The sequence below is a fragment of the Piliocolobus tephrosceles genome, chromosome 6, assembly GCF_002776525.5.
Source record: "Piliocolobus tephrosceles isolate RC106 chromosome 6, ASM277652v3, whole genome shotgun sequence".
NCBI classification, from domain to species: domain Eukaryota; kingdom Metazoa; phylum Chordata; class Mammalia; order Primates; family Cercopithecidae; genus Piliocolobus; species Piliocolobus tephrosceles.
Window position 1 is genome coordinate 57726150 of NC_045439.1, and position 22602 is coordinate 57748751.

General features: G+C 44.6%; 3 protein-coding genes across 5 annotated transcripts; 2 read left to right on the plus strand and 1 right to left on the minus strand.

Moving 5' to 3' along the window:
* RPL36AL (ribosomal protein L36a like) lies at positions 1-2009 on the plus strand. Its single transcript, XM_023222675.2, has 2 exons — positions 1-157; positions 1560-2009. Exon 2 carries the CDS (start codon positions 1594-1596, stop codon positions 1912-1914), a length of 321 nt encoding a protein of 106 aa, XP_023078443.1. The 5' UTR covers positions 1-157; positions 1560-1593; the 3' UTR covers positions 1915-2009.
* A 4026-nt stretch (positions 2010-6035) lies between these two features.
* Positions 6036-22283, minus strand: LRR1 (leucine rich repeat protein 1). 3 transcript variants are annotated; one of them, XM_023222672.3, is made up of 4 exons: positions 20556-22283; positions 18160-18258; positions 12085-12806; positions 6036-6448 (listed from the first exon to the last, which is right to left on the minus strand). In XM_023222672.3, the coding sequence occupies exons 1-4, from the start codon at positions 20736-20738 to the stop codon at positions 6208-6210; spliced, it is 1245 nt and encodes a 414-aa protein (XP_023078440.1). In that variant the 5' UTR covers positions 20739-22283; the 3' UTR covers positions 6036-6207. The 3 variants fall into 3 exon arrangements, with proteins under 3 accessions (XP_023078440.1, XP_023078441.1, XP_023078442.1); XM_023222673.3 differs by lacking the exon at positions 18160-18258; XM_023222674.3 differs by lacking the exon at positions 12085-12806.
* LOC111549515 (protein S100-A10) lies at positions 19182-19898 on the plus strand. The gene has a single exon (XM_023222676.2). The coding sequence runs from the start codon at positions 19360-19362 to the stop codon at positions 19651-19653; it is 294 nt and encodes a 97-aa protein (XP_023078444.1). The 5' UTR covers positions 19182-19359; the 3' UTR covers positions 19654-19898.
* Positions 22284-22602: the final 319 nt, after the last annotated feature.

The following is a 22602-nucleotide window of genomic DNA, read 5'->3' on the forward strand; positions in this document are numbered from 1 at the left end:
ACTTTCCAGACGCGACCGAAGGCGCCTGGCCGCCTTGACCGGCTGCCTATTGGTTCGCAGTACTGTCGCTCAGGTGCAGTTCCTACTTCCGCTTCTCTCTTCCCTTTCCTGTTAGGCGAGAGCTGCGCTACACGAGGGTGTCGGACTCCGTTTCTCGGTAAGCTAAGAACGGGACTGTAGCGGTTCCAGTAGGAGCCTCCGTTGCTCAGAATCCGGGGTAGGACTAGGCCTTCTTAGGAAAGGGAAGGCGAGACCCACGGCCCTCGTCGGCCTTCGTTCGAGAGCAGGCTTCTCCCTTCAGGCATGGCGGCTATAGGATCGCGAGGCGCGCCGGCTTGATAAGGACACGTCAGCCCTCTAGGCTGCTGACTGGTGACCGTGCTTCGGAGGGGAAAAGTGATACCACGCTGATGTGGTTCTCGGAGAAGGAACGGGGCGGGTCGTAACCGTAGCTACGACGTCGCACACTGCTCCAGCCATTCTCTAGAGTTGGAAAATGGAGGAGGTGGGTGGGGGAAAGAGAGTCAAAGAAATTCTTCTTTTTCTGCGGAAGAAAATTAGATGAACCGCACATGTCTTTTGGGGCAGCCACAATAAATTAAACCCATTTCGTACAGAAAACTGACTGTATTGGGCCTCCTAAAGCTATTGCTCTTGGTTTTCGTGAGTCTTGTTCTATATGAGAAAAGAAAAATGGCTCGGAGCATTGTGAGTTATTTGAGGTATGCAAAATTTGCAGGGCCCAGAGAGACAGGAGTATGAGACTTCGGACACCTCCCCACTTCATGCCTGGCATTTTATTCCTGACTAGCTGCTTCACCCATTATGTCCGTGCTCCTGGAATTTGTCATAAAAAGAACGATGTATAGCCAACCAATCGCTTGTGTTATTTTAATGTAAATTCTTGGTAAACAACTTAGGAACTGCCGTTTTTTCCTCTAAAAACCCGCTTGCAACTGCTGCTATTCACGGCAATTTGAATCTGTGCTCCGGGTTGCAATCTCAAACTTGGCCCAAATAAACACTCTACTTAATGAATTTTGCCCCAGTTTTTTTTGTTTTTGTTTTTTGAGGCGGAATTCCGCTCTTGCTGCCCAGGCTGGAGTGCAATGGTGCAATCTTGGCTCACTGCAACCTCCGCGCCCCGCGTTCAAGCCATTCTCCTGCCTCAGCCTCCCGAGTAGCTAGGATTACAGGCATGTACCACCACGCCCGTCTAATTTTGTATTTTTAGTAGAGACGGGGTTTCTCCATGTTGGTCAGGCTGGTCTCGAACTCCTGACCTCAGGAGATCCACTCACCTCGGCCTCCCAAAGTGCTGGGATTACAGGCATGAGCCGCCGCGCCTGGCCTTGCCTCAGTTCTTTAGGTTGACAAATTAGTCCTCCAGTAATTTAAACGAAGTGTTTAAAGGTATGCACTTGTATGTGCATTTATTCATATGGAAAATGAGTACGTGGTGGGTTTATATATTATTTATGTATACGGTTTTCGTATATCTACTTGTGTAGCACTTTAACTTTTCGGAAGGTTTAATGTCTGCTATCTTATTTTACTAGTTTTCATCATATAGACAACAGCCCTGCTGCAAAGATGGTCAATGTACCTAAAACCCGAAGAACCTTCTGTAAGAAGTGTGGCAAACATCAGCCTCACAAAGTGACACAGTATAAGAAGGGCAAGGATTCTTTGTATGCCCAGGGAAAGAGGCGCTATGATCGGAAGCAGAGTGGCTATGGTGGGCAGACAAAGCCAATTTTCCGGAAGAAGGCTAAGACCACAAAGAAGATTGTGCTAAGGCTGGAATGTGTTGAGCCTAACTGCAGATCTAAGAGGATGCTGGCCATTAAGAGATGCAAGCATTTTGAACTGGGAGGAGATAAGAAGAGAAAGGGCCAAGTGATCCAGTTCTAAACTTTGGGATATTTTTCTTCTGATTTTGAAGAGAAAATGTTGAAGCCATAGAAAAATTACCTGAGGGGAAATAAATAGTGATATTCTTACGCAAACCTTTTGTGGTTTTTACTTAAAAATAGAATTCCATGTTTAGTGTAGTTCCACTTCAAACTTTACTAACAAGTTTATATATATATTTATCTATATAAACATATATATGAAGGGAAAATACTATATTATTTTGTTTTCTAGTCAATTTTAAATGTTGAGTGAATTCATAAACATCGAGCAGCTTAGAAGGGTCTTTAAGATTTTGCAAGAGAAGAAACAAGATATGCTAGGCTTGTGTATAGCAGGTTGGGTTAGGCAGAGGATCGAAGTTGCGGGATAGTAAGAGCTGACGGCAAATGTTCCGTCTAGTAGGGGTCACTAGCCAGGTAATGTGCTTCCTGTTACGCTAGTCACATTTAGTACTCAACAGCCACATGTGGCTAGTTTATTGAACAACAAAGATATAAAACATTACCACTGCAGAAAGTTCTTTTGGACAGTAGAGACTATGGCCTTGAGCATAAAAGAATAGTTCAAAATTGACTTCAAACTAAAGTTAATTGAGTGAAAGTCCAAGATAGCATAAATTTTGTTTTTTGAACCTCTCAGAACACTAGGAGGTATGGAAATTTTTTTTTTTTAGACAATCTGTCACGCTGGAGTGCAGTGGCACATTCGTGGCTCACTGTGGCCTTTCAGGCTCTATAGGTTCTACCTTAGCCTTGGAGTAGTTGGGCACCACCACGCCTGGCGAATTTGCCTGGCCTTTTTTTTAAGATGGGGTCTCACTATGTTGGTCTGGGCTGGTCTCAACTCGTGGGCTCAAGCAATTCTCCCATCTCAGCCTCTGAAAGTGTTGGGATTACAGTGTCTGCTACTGTGCTTGGCCAGAACTTATTGACAGTTGGGAAGGTTTAGGAGTTATAAACTGAAAACAAAAAGGTTGAAATTCACAATGAAAAAAATTGAGCCTTGTAATTATGAAAGGCAAGAAAAGTTCAGCATCAAATGAAAAGCTGGGAAAAGGTATGGGTTATAAGAGGACAAATTCTGCCTTTTGTATATGAATTTAAGTTGACTAAGATACATGGGAATGACTGAAGAGAGAGGAATGCAAAGGGCTAGGGTGTGTAGGAGTAACATGGTTTGCACATAATCCCAATAATTGACGATTATAGCTACATTTGTTGATTGTAAAAATCACGTATACAAGTTTATTTTTAAATACGTCACCATCACTTTACTTTTTTGGAGACAGGGTCTTGCTCTGTTGCCCAGACTTGAGTGCAGTGGCTTACTCCGCTCACTGTAGCTTTGACCTCCCAGGCTCAAGCTATCCTCTCACCTCAGCCTTCCTAGTAGCTGGGACTGCAGGCACGCAGCACTATGCTCGGCTAATTTTTGTATTTTTTATAGAGACGGAGTTTTGCCATGTGGCTCAGGCTGATCTCGAATTCCTGGGCTCAAAGGATCCACCCATTTCAGCCCAAAGTGTTGGGATTATAGGCGTGAACCACCTCACCTGGCCTACCATCACTTTTTAAAGAACGTTTTAATGCAGCTGTTTTGTAATATTTATGGACAATCCCTCACCAACCTACAAGTTTAGAAAATCCTAAAATATTTTACTTAGAGAATTCTTGGTTTTAAAGACCAAAAGTGAATTAACTAGAAGACAGTATCCTGGGCTTAAAATCTGATCTGGGTTCATAGTACTTCCCTCGTAGGATGATTTGTAAAGAATAAATGCTTATAAAACACCTGGAATGGCTGGGCACAGTGGGTCATGCCTGTAACCCCAGCACTTTGTGAGGCCGAGGTAGGCGGATCACTTGAGGTCAGGAGTTCGAGACCAGCCTGACCAACATGTGAAAACTCTACTAAACATACAAAAATTAGATGGCCAGGCGCGGTGGCTTATGCCTGTAACCCCAGCACTTTGGGAGGCCAAGGAGGGTGGATCACGAGGTCAGGAGTTCGAGGCCGGCCTGGTCAACATAGTGAAACCCCATCTCTACTTAAAATGCTAGTGAGACCTTGTCTCTACTAAAAATGCAAAAATTAGCCAGACGTGGTGGCACATGCCTGTAATCCCAGCTACGTGGTAGGCTGAGGCAGGAGAATCACTTGAACTCGGGAGGCAGAGTGGAGGTTGCAGTAAGCCGAGACCACGCCATCACACTCCAGTCTGGGTGACAGAGCAAGACTCCATCTCAAAAAACAAAAACAAAAACAAACTGCATCTACTCAGGAATATCTGAATTTTCAAAAAAGAAAAAAAAAAAAAGCCCCAAATAAACATTTAAGGGAGACAAAGGCAGTAATTATTTTGTAAGAAATAATCTTACAGAGACCCTGCTAATAAGCCCAAAACAGCAATTATATTATGTTAACACTGGAGAGGGCTTTTCTCCAGTAACTTTTATTCTTTCCTTTGTTCATAAAAACCAGTCTGAGGTTATTGCAATGTTCTGGTGGAGAGGCTGACTTGAGGTTGGTCAGTGGGAATGAACAGAATGAAAAAGTTAATACTGGTTCTATTTTCCATGAGTCTTTCAAGTTGGTTATTTTTCCATTCCTTATGCCCTAGTTCACGTCATCTTTTTTTGAGACAGGTCTCCATCTGTCACCCAGGTTGGAGTGCAGTGGCATGATCTTGGCTTACTGCAATCTCCCAGGCTCAAGTGATCCTCCTACTTCAGCCTCCAGAGTAGCTGGGACTACAGGAGTATGCCACAATCCTCAGTTAAGTTTTGTATTTTTTGTAAAGATAGGATTTTGTCTTGGTGACCAGGCTGGTCTTGAATTCCTGGGCTCGAGCAATCTGCCAGCCTCGACCTCCTGAAGTGTTGGGATTACAGGAGTGAGGCACTGCACTGGGCCCAAATGACCATTTAGCTGGTGTATTGCCACTCCTTTTAAAATTAAAAACATTACACATTTTGTCATTTAATATGACAAAAATAATATATTAAACATTTTGTCACTAATACATTTTTGTCATCTTATGTGACAAAAATAATTTTAAAACCCACCCTAATAATACAAAATGTAATCAGCAAAAAGTAGCAATTTTTGGCTGGGCGCAGTGGCTCACGCCTGCAATCCCAGCACTTTGGGAGGCCGCAGCAGGCGGATCACGAGGTCAGAAGTTCGAGACCAGCCTGGCCATCATAGCGAAACCCTGTCTCTACTAAAAATACAAAAAAATTAGCCGAGTGTGGTGGCACACGCCTGTAGTCCCAGCTAATCGGGAGGCTGAGGCAGCAGAATCGCTTGAAACTGGAAGGCGGAGGTTGCAATGAGCCGAGACCATGCCACTGCACTCCAGCCTGGGTGACAGAGTGAGACTCTGTCTCAAAAAAAAAAAAGTAGCAATTTTCTGTTCCCGTTCCCATCCCACCCAATCCCAAGGCACGGTGGCTTAAGCCTGTAATCCCAGCACTCTGGGACGCCCAGATGGGTGGATAATTTGAGGTCAGGAGTTCGAGACCAGCCTGGCCAACATGGTGAAACACCGTCTCTACTGAAAAATACAAAAAATTAGCTGGGTATGGTGGCGTGCACCTGCAACCCCAGCTACGCAGGAGGCTGAGGCAGAGGTTGCTGTAAGCCGAGATTGCGCCACTGCACTCCATCCTGGGAGACAGAGACTCCATCTCAGAAAAATAAAAACAAAAAAAGAAATCACAACAATTACTATGGGAACATTTTTAAAAATTATGAAAGCTAAAGTCTTTCCCGAAACAATTCCTATGTTTTGCTTGGTAAATGTAAATTCCACATGTAGAATAATGTATCTGAAAAACACAAAAAGTGGCATGCTTAAAAACTTACATATAATTTCATAATAAACAAGTTTTCACCATAATTTAGGACATATTAGCCCTCCAACAGATATTTTCTGCACACAGAAACTCAGATGTGTTTAACTGAAATGCAAGAAGAAAGTTAGTAAAATTCTTACAAACAGAGTAACTGGGATCAATATCTGTTTAACATTAAAAGAAAACTCCACAACCCATCTTGGAAACTTTAGGCTGAAATAACCACAAGTACAATAAACTAAAAAAAAGTTAACCCCACAGTAAAATTAAAATTGGTTTTAATAAAAGTTTTGGAGTCAAATGAGTAACTATACACATTCCTCCTCTCCAGCAACTATACAGAAATCTTCCCTTACTCCAATGTGACATCGCAAAATCATACATGCATCCCAAACTGATCTGTTATTGAAATTTCTTTTTCTGGTCTCACCCATTACTTTAACATATCAGAGGAATTTACATAACAGCCTAGAGAACAGAAATAAGAGACAATAGGTGCTTCAGTACCACCCATATTATCTACTAAGACCACAGTGTGGGCAACAGAATGCAGATTCATGGTAGTAGTTCCCTGAATGAAAGAGTTCAGACAGAATCTTCCACAAACACAGGTTTTTGCGATATCCAAATCTTGGCAGAGATGGAATGGAATGATATGAGAGCCATATGGAATCCTATTGGAAAGAATGATAAAAATATTTTATAACATGTTACTAGATTCAGGACATGAATTATTAGGACATGGAATTGTAACAATGAAAAATAAAATTACTTTATTAAGTGATTAGTATATTTAAAATATACTATATTTTAAATACAGCATATGACGTATTGTAAACTTCAGATACGACACCATAAAATATCTTCCAGCACAACCACTTAATAGCATAACTTCCTAAACAGAATGAAAAAGTCACCTGTCCTTTATATAGGCTCTTTCAGGGATCAACTGTTCAAAAGGGAAATTTAAACTCTGTAAGACAAATTTAAAATACATGTTACTTGGGACATGAGTTTTACTTTAGTGGCTGGGCAAGTAAGGCTAATCTTACCTTGCTTAAGGCATTTCACTCTCACACTTAAAACCCTTCAATGGTGCCCAAGTCGAACTTCCTATTTTTATTTTTTGAGACATAGTCTCACTTTGACACCCAGGCTAGAGTGCAGTGGCGCGCCATCTCACTACAACCTCTGCCTCCTGGGTTCAAGCAATTCTTTTGCCTCAGCCTCCCAAGTAGCTAGGATAACAGGCACCTACCATCACGTCCAGCTAATATTTTTTTTGTATTGTATTTTTAGTAGAGATGAGGTTTCATCATGACGGCCAGGCTGGTCTCAAACTCCTGACCTCAGGTGATGCGCCAGCCTCAGCCTCCAAAAGTGCTAGGATTACAGGTGTGAGCCACCGCGCCTGGCCTAAACTTTTTTTTTTTTTTTGACATAGAGTCTCGTTTTGTTGCCCAGGCTAGAGTGCAGCGGTGCAATCTCGGCTCACTGCAACCTCCACTTCCAGGGTTCAAGTGATTCTCCTGCCTCAGCCTCCCGAGTAGCTGGGATTACAGGCACACGCCATCATTCCCGGCTAATTTTTGCATTTTTAGTAGAGATGGGGGTTAACCATGTTGGCCAGGCTGATCTTGAACTCCTGACCTCAAGTGATTCGCCCACCTCGGCCTCCCAAAGTGCTGAGATTACAGGCAAGAGCCACTGCGCTGGGCCTCGAAGTTTTTAAATCACCTACAAGACACTAAAAGACAATCTTGAGATTGCCTGCCCACTGCCCAAATGTCCCCTCTAAACACAACCATGCCCCAGCCACTTTGCCTCCCACACAGTGTCTTGCTCTTTGTTGTTTCTCTAGTCTCTAGCTTAGGCTGGCACATAATAGGTGCTCAGATATTTTTCAACAAGCCTAGCCTTATAACTTAAAAATGAGAGTTTAAAACCCTATCAGAAAAGTCTGAAAAGATACACATTTCAAATAAAAACAGCGATTACCTTTGGTAGGGGATCTAGGATGGCCCTATTTGCAATTTTTAAATTTTTCACAAAAAACTGTATTAATCTGTTGCTTGTGTAAGTAACCATTTTTTTAAAAAAAAACTCTGCCAGGGAATGTCTCTCACATGTTTACATTAATCTCTTTCAGGATAGATGGTTTTAGTCTGAGGAAACAGCTAATAGTTAAAAACTGTATTTTCTATCTGGAATAACTTAAATTCCCACACATTTTCCTAACAGATCATAACTGTATGCTTGTAACCAGTAGTTAGAGCCATTTATCAACAGCTAGATAATAGGTATTGGTGTCACAGCTTTAAATCTACATACTTTTTAAAACAAGGGAGCTTAAAACATGCAAAATTATACTTCAGCAAAGGTTTGGTAGTCTTACAAGAAAGCTGTATTAATAGGGGTAAGATTTAAAAAGCAATATAAATGCTATAATGCGAAATCATTCAGCACTAATAAATTACTATTCTGCCAAATTTTGCCTTGCTAATTATACTATATTTTGATCATCCTTTTTTTCCTTCCAAATTTGTACTTTTTCGTGTTGGACTTCAGCATGTTTTTACCTGATCATTTAGCCAACTTGTTATAATCTTTTCAAATCAAAACTACAACATTTCTCATTTGGACATAATTTCAAATTTGAATAAATACAATTTCTTTTTTTTTTTTTTTTGAGATGCAGTCTCGCTTTGCAGCCCAGGCTGGAGTGCAGTGGTACAATCTCGGCTCACTACAACCTCCACCTCCTGGGTTCAAGCAATTCTCCTGCCTCAGCCTCCCCAGTAGCTGAGATTACAGGTGCCTGCCATTACACCTGGCTAATTTTTGTATTTTTAGTGGAGACAGGATTTCACCATATTAGCCCCGCTGGTCTCAAACTCCCGGCCTCAAGCGATCCACTTGCCTCGACCTCCCAAAGTGCTGGGATTATAGGCGTGAGACACCACGCCCCGCCTTACAATTTCTTTTATCTATGTCTTAGAGAAACAATAGCCTCAGGTGCACCTCACTGCCAAAAGATACCATTCCGAGTTCCTTCAAATCAGTGGATTTACCCTGAATCATCAGTATCACCTCTGGTGATTTTATTTAATTAATTGATTGATTGATTAAGACAGAGTCTCAATCTCCACTCTCAAGCTGGAGTGCAGTGGTGCTTTCTTGACTCACTGCAACCTCCGCCTCCTGGGTTCAAGCGATTCTCCTGCCTCAACCTCCTGAGTAGCTGGGATTACAGGTATACGCCACCATGCCTGGCTAATTTTTATATTTTTAGTAGGGACGAGGTTTCACCACGTTGGTTAGGCTGGTCTCAAACTCCTGACCTCGTGATCCGCCTGCCTTGGCCTCCCAAAATGTTGGGATTACAGGCGTGAGCCACCGCACTTGGCCTTCAGATGTTTTAAATGTTTCTCAGGTTATTCTAAATTTGAAGTAATGTCTGAGAACTATTGGTTTAGAATAAGAGTTCTTACATTAGGGATGGCAAGGAGAGGACTGGACTGGGTTTCAGTGGGAACCAGGCTCATTTTATGCAACATTCTGTGTACTCATGTGTACAGTTTTCTGGATCTCACGCCATTCTCCTGCCTCAGCCTCCCGAGTAGCTGGGACTACAGGCGCCCACCACCTCACCCGGCTAGTTATTTGTATTTTTTAGTGGAGACGGGGTTTCACCGTGTTAGCCAGGATGGTCTTGATCTCCTGACCTCGTGATCCGCCCGTCTTGGCCTCCCAAAGTGCTGGGATTACAGGCTTGAGCCACCGCGTCCGGCCAACTTTGGTCAGTTTTAAGAGCCCCTCCTCCCTAAAAAAGTTAAGAATTTCTTATTTGAAATATGATCTTTCTACCATTTTATAGGCTTTCAGTAATACTTTGGTCCACATCTTAGCTTCCACACATGCATTCAAGAAGCCTAAACAGGCCGGGTGCGGTGGCTCACATCTGTAATCTCAACACTTTGGGAGGCCAAGGCAGGTGGATCACAAGGTCAGGAGTTCGAGACTAGCCTGACCAACATAATGAAACCCTGTCTCTACTAAAACTACAAAAAATTAGCCGGCCATAGCGGAGGGTGCCTGTAATCCCAGCTACTTGGGAGGCTGGGGCAGGAGAACTGCTTGAACCTGGGAGGCAGAGGCTGCAGTGAGCTGAGATCATGCCATTGCACTCCAGCCCAGGCAACAGTGAGAGAGACTGTCTCAAAAAATAAAAAGCAGCCTGAACAATGGCCGGGCATGGTGGCTCACACCTGTAATTCTAGCACTTTGGGAGGCCAAGCCAGGTGGATTGCTTGAGGCCAAGAGTTCAAAATCAGCCTGGCCAACATGGTGAAACCCCATCTCTACTAAAAATACAAAAAATTAGCTGACCATGGTGGTGGGTGCCTGTAATCCCAGCTACTTGGGAGGCTGAGGCAGGAGAATCACTTGAACCCAGGAGGCACTCAAGCTTGGGCACTGCACTGCAGCTTGGGCAACAAGAGTGAAACTCTATCTCAAAAAAAAAAATAAAAGCCTGAACAAAATGAATCTGGTGCTCAGGGTGTCATGAAACCAATGCAGTTAGTGTTGTTTAAAGACAAAGAGAAGAGAACCAACAGCTACCGAATCCTACTATATGCCAAATGCTTTGGCATTACATTAGCTCATTTATTGTCACAACTCTGTCAGGTGGGTATTATTGTTCCTGTTTCACAGCTGAGAAAATGGAATCAAAGAGGTTAAATAGGTCGGGCGTGGTGGCTCATGCCTGTAATTCCAGCACTTTGAGAGGCTCACACCTGTAATTCCAGCATTTTGAGAGACCGAGGCAGGCAGATCACCTGAGGTCAGGAGTTGGAGACCAGCCTGGTCAACATGCTGAAACTCCATCTCTACTAAAAATACAAAAATCAGCTGTGCGTGGTGGCACACGCTTGTAATCCCAGCTACTTGAGAGGATGAGGCAGGAAAATTGCTGGAACTCGGGAGGCAGAGGTTATAGTTGAGCTGAGATCATGCCACTGCACTCCAACCTGGGCGACAGAACAAGACTCCATCTCAAAAATTAAAACAATAAGGCCAGGCACGGTGACTCATGCCTGTAATCCCAGCACTTCGGGAGGCCAAGGTGGGCAGATCACGAGATCAGGAGTTCAAGACCAGCCTGAACAACATAGTGAAACCCCGTCTCTACTAAAAATACAAAAGAAATTAGCCAGGTGTGGTGGTGGGTGCCTGTAGTCTCAGCTACTTAGGAGGCTGAGGCAGGAGAATCGCTTGAACTTGGAAGGCAGAGGTTGCAGTGAGCCGAGATGGCACCATTGCACTCCAGCCTGGGTGACACAGTGAGACTCTGTCTCAAACAAATAAATATAATGAAAATACAAAAATGAGCCAGGCATGGTGGCGGGCACCTGTAATCCCAGCTACTCAGGAGGCTGAGGCAGGAGATTCGCTTGAATCCGGGAGGCAGAAGTTGCAATGAGCTGAGATTGGACCACTGAACTCCAGCCTGGGCAACAGAGTGAGACCCTGTCTCAAAAAAAAAAGAGGTTAAAGTCATACAAAGTGGTGAAGCCAGGAATCAAACCCAAGTCTGACTTCAAAGACCACACTTCATCACTGTGCCAACTCTCTAATTTTACAGTACATGAAAATCATCTGGAAGACTCACTAAAACACAGATAGCTGGACCCCCCTCTCAGTTTCTGATTCAGTAGGTCTGGAATGTTAGAACTTGCATCTCTAAGAAGTTCCTAGGTGATGCAGATTCTGCTGGTCTGGGAAGCACACTTTGAGAAACAATGTCATTCATTCCTTTAACTACTTATTGAGTGCTTAATATATGCTAGGAGCAGGGGATACACAGTTTAGATCCTAGGGAAATAGTGGAGAATAAAACAACATCCAAATGCTCATGGATCTTACATTCTAGTGGGGAAAACTGACAGTAAACCAAAAAAAAAAATGTTTAAAAATATATAATAGGCAATGAGTCCTGTGACAAAAAAAAAAAAAAAAATCAAGCAATGTAAGGAGGTAAGAAATAAAATTTAGATAGAATGGACAGGTAAGACCTTTCTGGGATGACACTTGGGCAGAGAACCGAATGAAGTGAGGGAGTGAGCTATGAGACTTCCTGGAGAAAAATCATTCTAAGTAGAGGTAAGGAACAGCAAGAAGACTATTATAGCAAAGGGTTAGACTGTGCATAGTATTGTAAGCAATGTTAGACTTTATTACTCTGAGTTTGATGAGAATATTAGAATGCTATCAAAGACACCACATTACATGACTATTAAAATCTTACCTATTATATAATATGGTTCGTGCAGAAGATTCCAATAAAGTTAACGGTGCTTGCAGCTTTATTACTGGAAGGACTTTTGGTTGTTCAAAAGTATTTCCAAAAAGATCCAAGTATTCAAGGGATAAATTTCTAAATTCACTAGGCAAAAATGGAAGCTTATTTCGAGCTGCTGACAAAAAGCGAAGGTTTATTAGTTGTCCTATCTTGCAAGGAAATTGAATCATTTCATTATCGTCAAGTTTTAAATTCGTAAGTTCCTGGAGCTGGCAAAACTGCACAGGGAGTGCCTTAATTTTGTTCTTGCTGAGGTCCAAAGTCCGAAGTGACTTCTGGAGTGTAGACTGACACAAAGCTACACTAAATGACTCCAAGTGATTGTCATTCAGGTTAAGTTCTTGAAGGTGTATGAGGTCTCCAATTGTAGCTGGAAGCTTTTTTATATGGTTGTGACTCAAGTCTAATTTCCTAAGGTTTTTTAAGCAAAGCATACGCATATCAACTCGGACAAGCCCACAGTAAGAAGTCTGAAGATGTTCCAAGGAATATGGAAAGTTCTTACTTAGAGGATAGTCTTTTTTGGATGTGATAACCATTTTAGTTTTAAAGTTTTCAAATTCTGAAGTCTTCACTGGTGTGAGCGTTGAAACTGGTATATCAACCTTACAGCCTCTATGAGCCAGTCTCACAGCTGAAAGAAAACCTTTTAAACTGCTGGAATTGGCCTGAATAAATAAAAGTTGTAGAATTATAAATTCCACTGGAGATAATGCATACATGCTAGTTCTTCCCATAACAAATTCTATAGCATTTCTTATTAATGTGATACAATAATTTATTGAAATTGGCTGTAAAACTTTTCTTAGTACTTTGACTAAATTTCAAGTTTAAAAGTTTTTGAAAAACAATTACATGGAGGGACACATTCTAAATAAAACCGTTCAAAGGGAAATCATGCCAACATTTTGGGAGGCTGAGGTGGGATGATCACCTAAGCCTAGGAAGTAGAGGCTGCAGTAAGCATGATAGTATCACTGCCCTCCTGCCTGGGCAACAGAGTAAGACTGTCTCAAAAAACAAAAAGTAACAAAAATAAAGGGAAATCATAAGAGTATAAAATAAGACAGGAAAGGATTGAATATTCTACTTAAGATTTGAGTTTAGGTGGGGTGCAGTGGCTCACACCTGTAATCCTAGCACTTTGGGAGGCCGAGGCAGGTGGATCAATTGAGGTTAGGAATTTGAGACCAGCCTGGCCAACATGGTGAAGCCCCGCTTCTACTAAAAATACAAAAATTAGCTGGGTGTGGTGGCGCATGCCTGTAATCCCGGCTACTTCGGAGGCTGAGGAAGGAGAATCGCTTGAACCCAGGAGGCGGAGGTTGCACTGAGTCGAGATCATGCCACTGCACTCCAGGCTGGGCAACAGAGCGAGACTCCGTCTGAAAAATTAAAAAAAAAAAAAAAAATGAATTTAAGGCCAGGTGTAGTGACTCAGCGTCTATAATCCCAGAACATTGGGAGGCCAAGGCAGGTAGATTACTTGAGGTCAGGAGTTTGAGACCAGCCTGGCCAACATGGTGAAACCCCTTCTCTACTAATATATAAAAATTAGCCAGGCAATGTGGCGCACACCTGTAATCCCAGCTACTCAGGAAGCTGAAGCAGGAGAATGCTTGAACCTGGGAGACAGAGATTGCAGTGAGCCAAGATCACACCACTGCACTCCAGCCTGGGTAACAGGAGTGAAACTCCATTTCAAAACAAAAACAAACAAACAAACAAAAAGGCTGGGAGTGGTGGCTCACGCCTGTAATCCCAGCACTCTGGGAGGCTGAGGTGGGCGATCACCTGAGGTTAGGAGTTCGAGGCCAGCCTGACCAACATGGTGAAACCCCGTCTCTACTAAAAATATAAAAATTAGTGGGGCATGGTGGCAGGCACCTGTAATCCCAGCTGCTCGGTAGGCTGAGGCAGAAGAGTTCCTTGAAACTGGGAGGCAGAGGTTGCAGTAAGCCATGATCATACTACTGCATGGCAGCCTGGGCAACAGAGCAAGACTCCATATCAAAAAAAAAAAAAAAGCTAATTTTTGTTGGAATGTAGAAGCTATGTAGAGCAAAAGATTGGAAATATAATATGAGGACAGCTTGTAAATGAGCTCAGATGCCAGCATAAAGTGGAAGGATTTTAAGCAAGAAAGTTACATGACAAGAGCTAAATGCTGTTTTGGTAGCACTGTACACAATGAACCAGGGTAGGGAAAAGTCTGGAGAAGACCTGGGTCAACTAGGTACTATAAAGCATACTGGCTCACAGACTTGGGAGTCACCCATATAACAGCTGAGCTATCAAACAGAAGGCAGGTATGACAGAAAACAGCAGAGGACTGAAATAAAGCCTTTATTCTGGGTATAGAAAAAAACATTGGCCGGGCGCGGTGGCTCAAGCCTGTAATCCCAGCACTTTGGGAGGCCGAGACGGGCGGATCACGAGGTCAGGAGATGGAGACCATCCTGGCTAACACGGTGAAACCCCGTCTCTACTAAAAAATACAAAAAACTAGCCGGGCGTGGTGGCGGGCGCCTGTAGTCCCAGCTACTTGGGAGGCTGGGGCAGAAGAATGGCGTAAACCCGGGAGGCGGAGCTTGCAGTGAGCTGAGATCCGGCCACTGCACTCCAGCCTGGGCGACAGAGCGAGACTCCGTCTCAAAAAAAAAAAAAGAAAAAAACATTGCTGGAAGCAGGAGACAAAGAAGTGACTAAGAAAACTGAAGGTAACCCATACTGCCCAATCATAGATACCAAGAAAAGAGTTTTATTAAGAAAAGGGTAACTATCATTGTCAAATTCTACAGAGTGCAAAAATAATGAGAAATGATACTATGATAGACAAGTGAAAAGATCATTGATCTCTGAGGCAGTGTTTTCAGTAAGCCAGTAAAAGTAAAGGTCAAAAGATAAAAAGTGGAGACAATGAATTCAGCCTTGTCTTTCTAGAAATTTGTTTTGTTTTTTAAAATCAGTAAGATCTCAGCTTGTTTTTAGATAGAAAGGAGGAATTAGTGAAAGAATAAGCTGCAAGTCAAGAAAAAAATGAAAAATCACAAGGATCTTGCAGTGAGCCAAGATCACACCACTGCACTCCAGCCTGGGTAACAGGAGTGAAACTCCATTTCAAAACAAAAACAAACAAACAAAAAGGCTGGGAGTGGTGGCTCACGCCTGTAATCCCAGCACAGGATCAAATGGACAAAATTATTCCATTCAATCCAAACTCCTTAGTTATTTAACTTTCAATGTTGCAAAGCACTTTGCTTGGAGTTAAGAATAATGCACAGTTGGGCCAGATGTGGTGGATCATGCCTGTAATGTCACCACTTTGGGAGGCCACCGTGGGCAGATTGCTTGAGCCCAGAAGTTTGAGACCAGCCTGTGCAACAAGCTGAAACCCTGTTTCTACCAACACAAAAAAATTAGCCGGGCATGGTGTTGTGCCCCTATAGTCCCAGTTACTTGGGAGGCTGAGAAGGAAGGATCACCTGAGCCTGGAAGGTCGAGGCTACAGTGAGCTGTGATGGTGTCACTGCACTCCAGCCTAGGTGACAGAGTGAGACCCTGTCTCACTAAAAAAAAAAAAAAAAAAAAAAAGTAAGGTTGAATGAGACATTGTTTCCACCCACCGGGAAGGGAAAGAGGAAAAGGGGAGAGACGGCAAAAAAAAACCCCACTAGTTTTAAAATTCTAATGATTTATATATTTTTGTTTGAGAAAGGGTCTTGCTCTGTCACCCATGCTGGAGTACAGTGGCACAATCATAATTCACCAAAGACTTGAACTTTTTTTTGAGACAGGGTCTCCCTCTATCAACCAGGATGGAGTGCAGTGACTGCAATCACAGTTCACTACAGCCTTGACCTTCCAGGCTCAGGTGACCCTCCACCTTAGCCACCCAAGTAGCTGAGATTACAGGTGTACACCACCGTGCCCGACTAATTTTTTTGTAGAGATGGGGTTTCACCACTTGAACACTTGGATTCAAGCAATCCATCCACGTAGGGCTCCCAAATTGCTGGGATCATAAACATGAGCCACCGTGTCTGGCCTCCAGCTTCTAACTTGTGGGATTAAGTGATCCTCCTGCCTCGGCCTCCCAGGTGTGAGCCACTGCACCCAACCAATTTATGGTATTTTTGTTTTGTTTTGTGAGACAGGGTCTGACTCTGTCGCCCAGGTTAGAGTGCAGTGGTGCAATCTTGGCACACTGTAACCTGCACCTCCAAGGGTCAAGTGATCCTCGCACCTCTGGCTCCCAAGTAGCTGGGACTACAGATACGAAAACCATGCCTGGTTTTTTTTTCTTTTTTTTTTTGTGGAAATAGGGTTTCACTATGTTGCCCAGGCTGGACTTGAACTCCTGAGGTCAAGTGATCCACCAGTCTTGGCCTTCCAAAGTGCTGGGATTAGAGGTGTGAGCTATGGTACCCAGCCTCAGTTTATGTTTTCATAAGAATGACTACAGTCCAGGCAAGGTGGCTCATGCCTATAATCCCAGCACTTCGGGTGGCTGAGGTGGGCGGATCACGAGGTCAGGAGTTTGAAACCAGCTGGGCCAACATGGTGAAACCCATCTCTACTAAAGATACAAAAAGTTAGCTGGGCATAGTGGCACGTGCCTGTAATCCCAGCTACTCGGAGGCTGGGGCAGGAGAATCGCTTGAACCCAGGAGGCGAAGGTTGCAGTGAGCCGAGATCGCGCCATTGCATTCCAGCCTGGATGACAAGGAGAGACAGTCTCTCTGTCTCAAACAAAAAAAGGGGATTACAGTAGGGGCCAGGCATGGTGGCTCACACTTGTAATCCCAGCCCTTTGGGAGGCTGAGGCAGGTGGACTGCCTGAGCTCAGTTCAAGATCAGCCTGGGCAACGTAGTGAAACCCCATCTGTACTAAAAATACAAAAATTCACCAGGAGTGGTGGCACCCATCTGTGGGTTGCAGTGAGCCAAGCTCTTCCCACTGCACTCCAACCTGGGTGACAGAGTGAGACTCCATCTCAAAAAAAAAGAAAAAAAGAAAAAAGAATGATTATAGTAAATAAAATACAAGACAGTTCTAATTGAATATTTTCCTCTTTTATTACACCAAACTTAAGGTTTGTAACCTGTGGTTTAGCTGGCAAAATGTAGACCTATGCAGTTGCCTTATGGCGTTCCAGTCCAAGAATACCCTAGGGCTCCATCTTCGGCACAGAAGCAAACCCAGTTTTCTTCCCATCCTGGGAATCTTACTGAGGCAGACTTTGCCCTTTTAGAAGGCACACAAGCATATTTGGGAAGCTACCTCTTGTGCCATTGCCTCTTCAAACCAACCTGCAAGAGTCTGTCTCTATTCAGCTATATGGAATATCAGAATGTGCAAACAGCCTTCTTTAAAGAAAATACATGCCAGGCCAGGCACAGTGGCTCATGCCTGTAATCCCAGCACTTTGGAAGGCCAAGGTGGGTGGATCGCCTGAGGTCAGAAGTTCAAAACCAGCCTGGTCAACATGGTGAAACCCTGTCTCTACTAAAGATACAAAAAAAAAAAAAAAAAAAATCAGCCAGGCATGGTGGCAGAAGTCTGTATTCCCAGCTATTCAGGAGGCTGAGGCAGGAGAATCACTTGAACCCAGGAGGCAGAGGTTGCAGTGAGCCAAAATCGTGCCACTGCACTCCAGCCTGGGAAGCAAGAGTGAAACTCCGTCTCAAAAAAAAAAAGAAAAAGAAAAAAGAAAAAAGAAAAAGAAGGAAAGAAAATACCTGCCAGGCCAAGCATCGTTTGAGGCCAGAAGTTCGAGGCCAGCCTGGGCAACATCATATCAAGATTCTGTCTCTACAAAAGGTTATTTAAAAAAATTAGCTGGGAGTGGTGAGGTACATCTGTAGTCCCAGATATTTAGGAGGCTCGCTTGAGCCTAGGTGTTCGAGGCTGCAGTGAGCTATGACTGTGCCAGTGTACTTCAGCTTGGGTGACAGAACAAGATTCTGTTTCTAGAAAATACAGCCAAACATTAACCATTAATGTTTTTAATACCATACCTTACTTAGACAGATATCCACAGGAGGCTCCTTTAACCGAACAGTGGCCTTCCCCTCATCTACAAATTTGGTGAAGAATTGCTCAATGTTCTCCCTTAGCTGCATAAAACCAGTGGGAAAAAAGAACAAAACTAACTATTGTTACTCAGTAACATTTATTACAACTAGAATGTGCCAGTCACTTTGCCAGACTTTGGTTTGGCTTTTAGTCCTTGAGTCTGAATGTTTTCATAGTTTTAAGTTTTAAAGCTTTTTATCACACCACTGCACTCCAGGCTGGGCAACAGAATGAGACTCCTTCTCAAACAAACAAACAAACAGTTGTTTTGTTTGTTTTTATTGAGATGGAGTCTCACTCACTCTCGCCCAGGCTGGAGTGAAGTGGTGCCATCTTGGCTCACTGCAACCTCCGCTTCCCAGGTTCAAGCCATTCTCCTGACTCAGCCTCCCTAGTAGCTCGGATTACAGGTGCATGCCACCATGCCCGGTTAGTTTTTGTATTTTTAATAGAAACAGGGTTTCATCATGTTGGCCAGGCTGGTCTAGAACTCTTGGCTTCAAGTGATCCGCCTGCCTGGGCCTCCCAAAGTGCTGCAATTACAGGCATGAGCCACAGCGCCTGGCCAAGTTGTAAAGTTTTTTTTTTTTTTTTTTTAGTAGTTGGGAAGTTATACTCCCCATCTAGCTGGTAGTGGATGTTACTGCTCTGTCTGTCCAGTAACTCTCCTTTGAGAACAGGATCACGATGTTTTGAGAGAATGCTCCTCTTCTCCCATTCCAACTATGTAACTGTAGGTAGAGTTGCCAATAGTAGTTACTTGCCTTCATAACCAGTCCATTAGCCTGGGGTGGGCACACCTCCCAGTAGATTATATACAAACTTCATGAGAGCAGGAATCTTGTCTCCTTTGCTATTCTATCCTGAGTGCAAGAACGGTGACTGACACATAATGGATGCTCAAAAAAATGACTATCATCTACATAAATGGAATATTTAAAATTTAAAAAAATTAGACAGGGCTGGGGAGCGCCCGGCCGAGCGCCCGCCAGGCTCCACCCGCTCCCGCGCCACCTCCCTCTCCCCACCCGCCGCACGTACTAAGGAAGGCGCACAGCCCTCCGCGCTCGCCTCGCCGCCCCGCGTCCAGCTCGCCCAGCGTCCGCCGCGCCTCGGCCAAGGCTTCAACAGACCACACCAAAATGCCGTCTCAAATGGAGCACGCCATGGAAACCATGATGTTTACATTTCACAAATTCGCGGGGGATAAAGGCTACTTAACAAAGGAGGACCTGAGAGTACTCATGGAAAAGGAGTTCCCTGGATTTTTGGAAAATCAGAAAGACCCTCTTGCCGTGGACAAAATAATGAAGGACCTGGACCAGTGCAGAGATGGCAAAGTGGGCTTCCAGAGCTTCTTTTCCCTAATTGCGGGCCTCACCATTGCATGCAATGACTATTTTGTAGTACACATGAAGCAGAAGGGAAAGAAGTAGGCAGAAACGAGCAATTCCCTCCTCCCTGTTAAGAGTTGTCCCAAAGGGTCGCTTAAGGAATCTGCCCCACAGCTTCCCCCATAGAAGGATTTCATGAGCAGATCAGGACCATTAGCAAATGTAAAAATAAAATCTAACTCCCATTTGACAAGCTGAGAAAGGAAAGTTAAATACCAGATAAGCTTTTGATTTTTGTATTGTTTGCATCCCCTTGCCCTCAATAAATAAAGTTCTTTTTTAGTTCCGAAAAAAAAAAATTTAAAAAAATTAATGATTGCTGTTGCATCTGCTTTAGATTTCAACAACTATTGAGTCACAACCCACTATGTACCTGGTACTCTAATAGGGGCTTGGGACATAGCAATGAATAAGACTGACAGGGTAACTACACTTAGAGTTGACAATCTAATGAGAGCGTTATTAAACCAGTACTTATAACAAATATCAAGACAAGGCAAGTGCAGGAGGCTATGACCTGCTTTTTTAAGCTAAGGAAAATACTGTGGGAGAAAGAATTCACTGAACAGAAGTGCAGTTATTTTACTGTTCCCCAATTGGACAGCGGCTTCATTTGCAGTTGTTTCACGCAAAATTTCAGAAGCTTGAAACAGGCGGGACTGCCATCCACTACTAAATAGCAACACTGTAAATTCAAAGTCGTAAAAGTGGGGAGGAAAAATAGCGAAAAGGTGCACTCTCAAAAGCTTTCTTCTTTCGGGTCCGTAGGAAGACGCACAGGACCCTGGGGTCGGGTTGGTGGTAGGTCCCAGGGATGGGAGTTCAGGAACCCCCACGGCGGGCTCTCGCCTAGGGAGCAAGCGGGCGCATGAGGACCGAGGGCGGCCCGCGTGTCGGCTTCCGAGAAGAACGCGAGGCTGACAGGGCCTGCCCACTTCACGCACCTCATAGCGGGTCCCGCGCTTGTCCTTCAGGGTGGAGATGAGCAGGAAGGCTCGGGCCGACGGCTGACTCCTGGAAGTCTGCTGACAGAGACTCAACACGGCTCGGACGCCCTTGCCCCGGTTCCTAAGCCCCAAGGCGGGCAAGTGCCGGCTGATCACCTCCACCTCACAGTGTAGCTTCATCTCGCCCAGAGGCCACAACCAGGCCACCTGGCTTTGAAACTTCCTCCTTCCCGCCACCCAGCGCCGCCACCGGGGTCCTCACGCACGCGGGCTGCCCGCGGATCCGCCTGCCTGTTGGACTTGTCCGCGACTCGGGCTGTCTTAGTACCGTGGCTCTATGAAGCCCGCGGGAAACGGCTTTCCTTCTCCCTTAGCAGCGCCGGGTCCTCGCCGTTGCTGCGTACCGGGACTGACCACCTGAGATCCGGGCTCGCGCCCCCGGAAACCGGCAATCGGCCGGGGCGCAACGTCCCCCCCCCCACCCCGCCGGGAGCGCGCAGCTGGCAGGGGTGGTTGTTTCTGTTTGGGGCGGATTCCGAGGGTTTCAGCTGTTGACGCTTTACGCATTGCCGGCGCACGTCGGGCCGCTGTTTCCCAAGGGAAGGCAGGTGTGCCTCTGCGTTACAGGGAAAGGGATTTAGAACTGTCCGCGTGGCCCCGCAAGCCAGCTAGGGCGCATTTCCCCGCGCGGACGGGCTGCTGGTGGTTTTGGTGGCTACTCTCCGGAGGCAAACCTGGCACGTCGGAGGGGGGCTTTATATGGCTGTATTTGACTTGTTAATTCCTGCTGAACAAATACTTTTCCATGGCGAGTAGGGTGGATGGAGTGTGACTGGCTTAACTGCACGTGAGACGTGGAAAGACCATCCAGACCGCACAAGGCCTTCTTACTGTTGATTTTCTTGATTGATTGAACTAGGGCGGGGCCCGGCTGGGGAGTGGGAAGCGCCTGGGGAGCAAGTGTTAAGGAGGCGTTCACTGTCGGGGTAGTAGTCTTGCCTCCTTAAAATGTGTGCTCTAGGCGCCTCCCTCGCCTTAACCTAGTTCTAGCCGTATATTAAACATTTTATTGTGTTTGACTTATACTTCCGTAATGGTAAAATGACGTTCAGAAATACCGATTTTTCAATACAACTGTGACAAAGTGTGACTTATTCTCAAATGAGCGTCCCTATTTACATGTTGAACCTGAGGTGCCGGTTAATTCCTCATTCTTTAAGACGTAATCGTTCCTGAAAAATAGTGATTAAAATAAAATTATGGCCGGGGGCGGTGGCTCACGCTTGTAGTCCCAGCACTTTGGGGGGCTGAGGCAGGCAGGTCGCTTGAGCCCAGGAGTTCAAGACCAGCTTGGGTAACTTGACAAAACCCCGTCTCTACGAAAAAATACAAAAAAATTAGCCGGGCATTGTGGCGCGTCTGTAGTTCCAGCTACTCGGGAGGATCACTTGAGCCTGGGGAGGTCGACAGACTGCGGTGAGCCATAATCACGCACTGGCACTCCAGCCTGAGTGACACAGTGAGACCCCGTCTCGACTCAAAAAAAATTACTTCCCCTCCATTTAGTATTCTTACATGTACATCCAGTAGAGCATTAAAACGCTACTCAGCATTTAGCAAAACTAACTTCATGGCTAAAGAGAAAACGGACACTACAATTTTCAGACTATTAGACTTTACAGGAGTTACCTGCTTTTGTTCTTTGAGAAGGTAATAATATAGAAAAAATAAAACACCAGCCTAAATTATTACAAGTACATTAAATGGACTCTGAACTTCCAGGTACAGTTGGGAACTAGGAAAACTAAAAACTGTTACAATTTTCATTAGAGTAGAAATGTTCTGCCAGGTGCGGTGGCTCACCCCTGAAATCCCAACAATTTGGGAGGCCCGAGGCAGGAGGATCGCTTAGCCCAGGAGTTCGAGATTAGCCTGGGCAATAGTGAGACCTCATCTCCACAAAATATTTAAATTAAAAAATGAGCTAGGCCGGGCGCGGTGGCTCACGCCTGTAAGCCCAACAATTTGGGAGGCACGGCGTGGT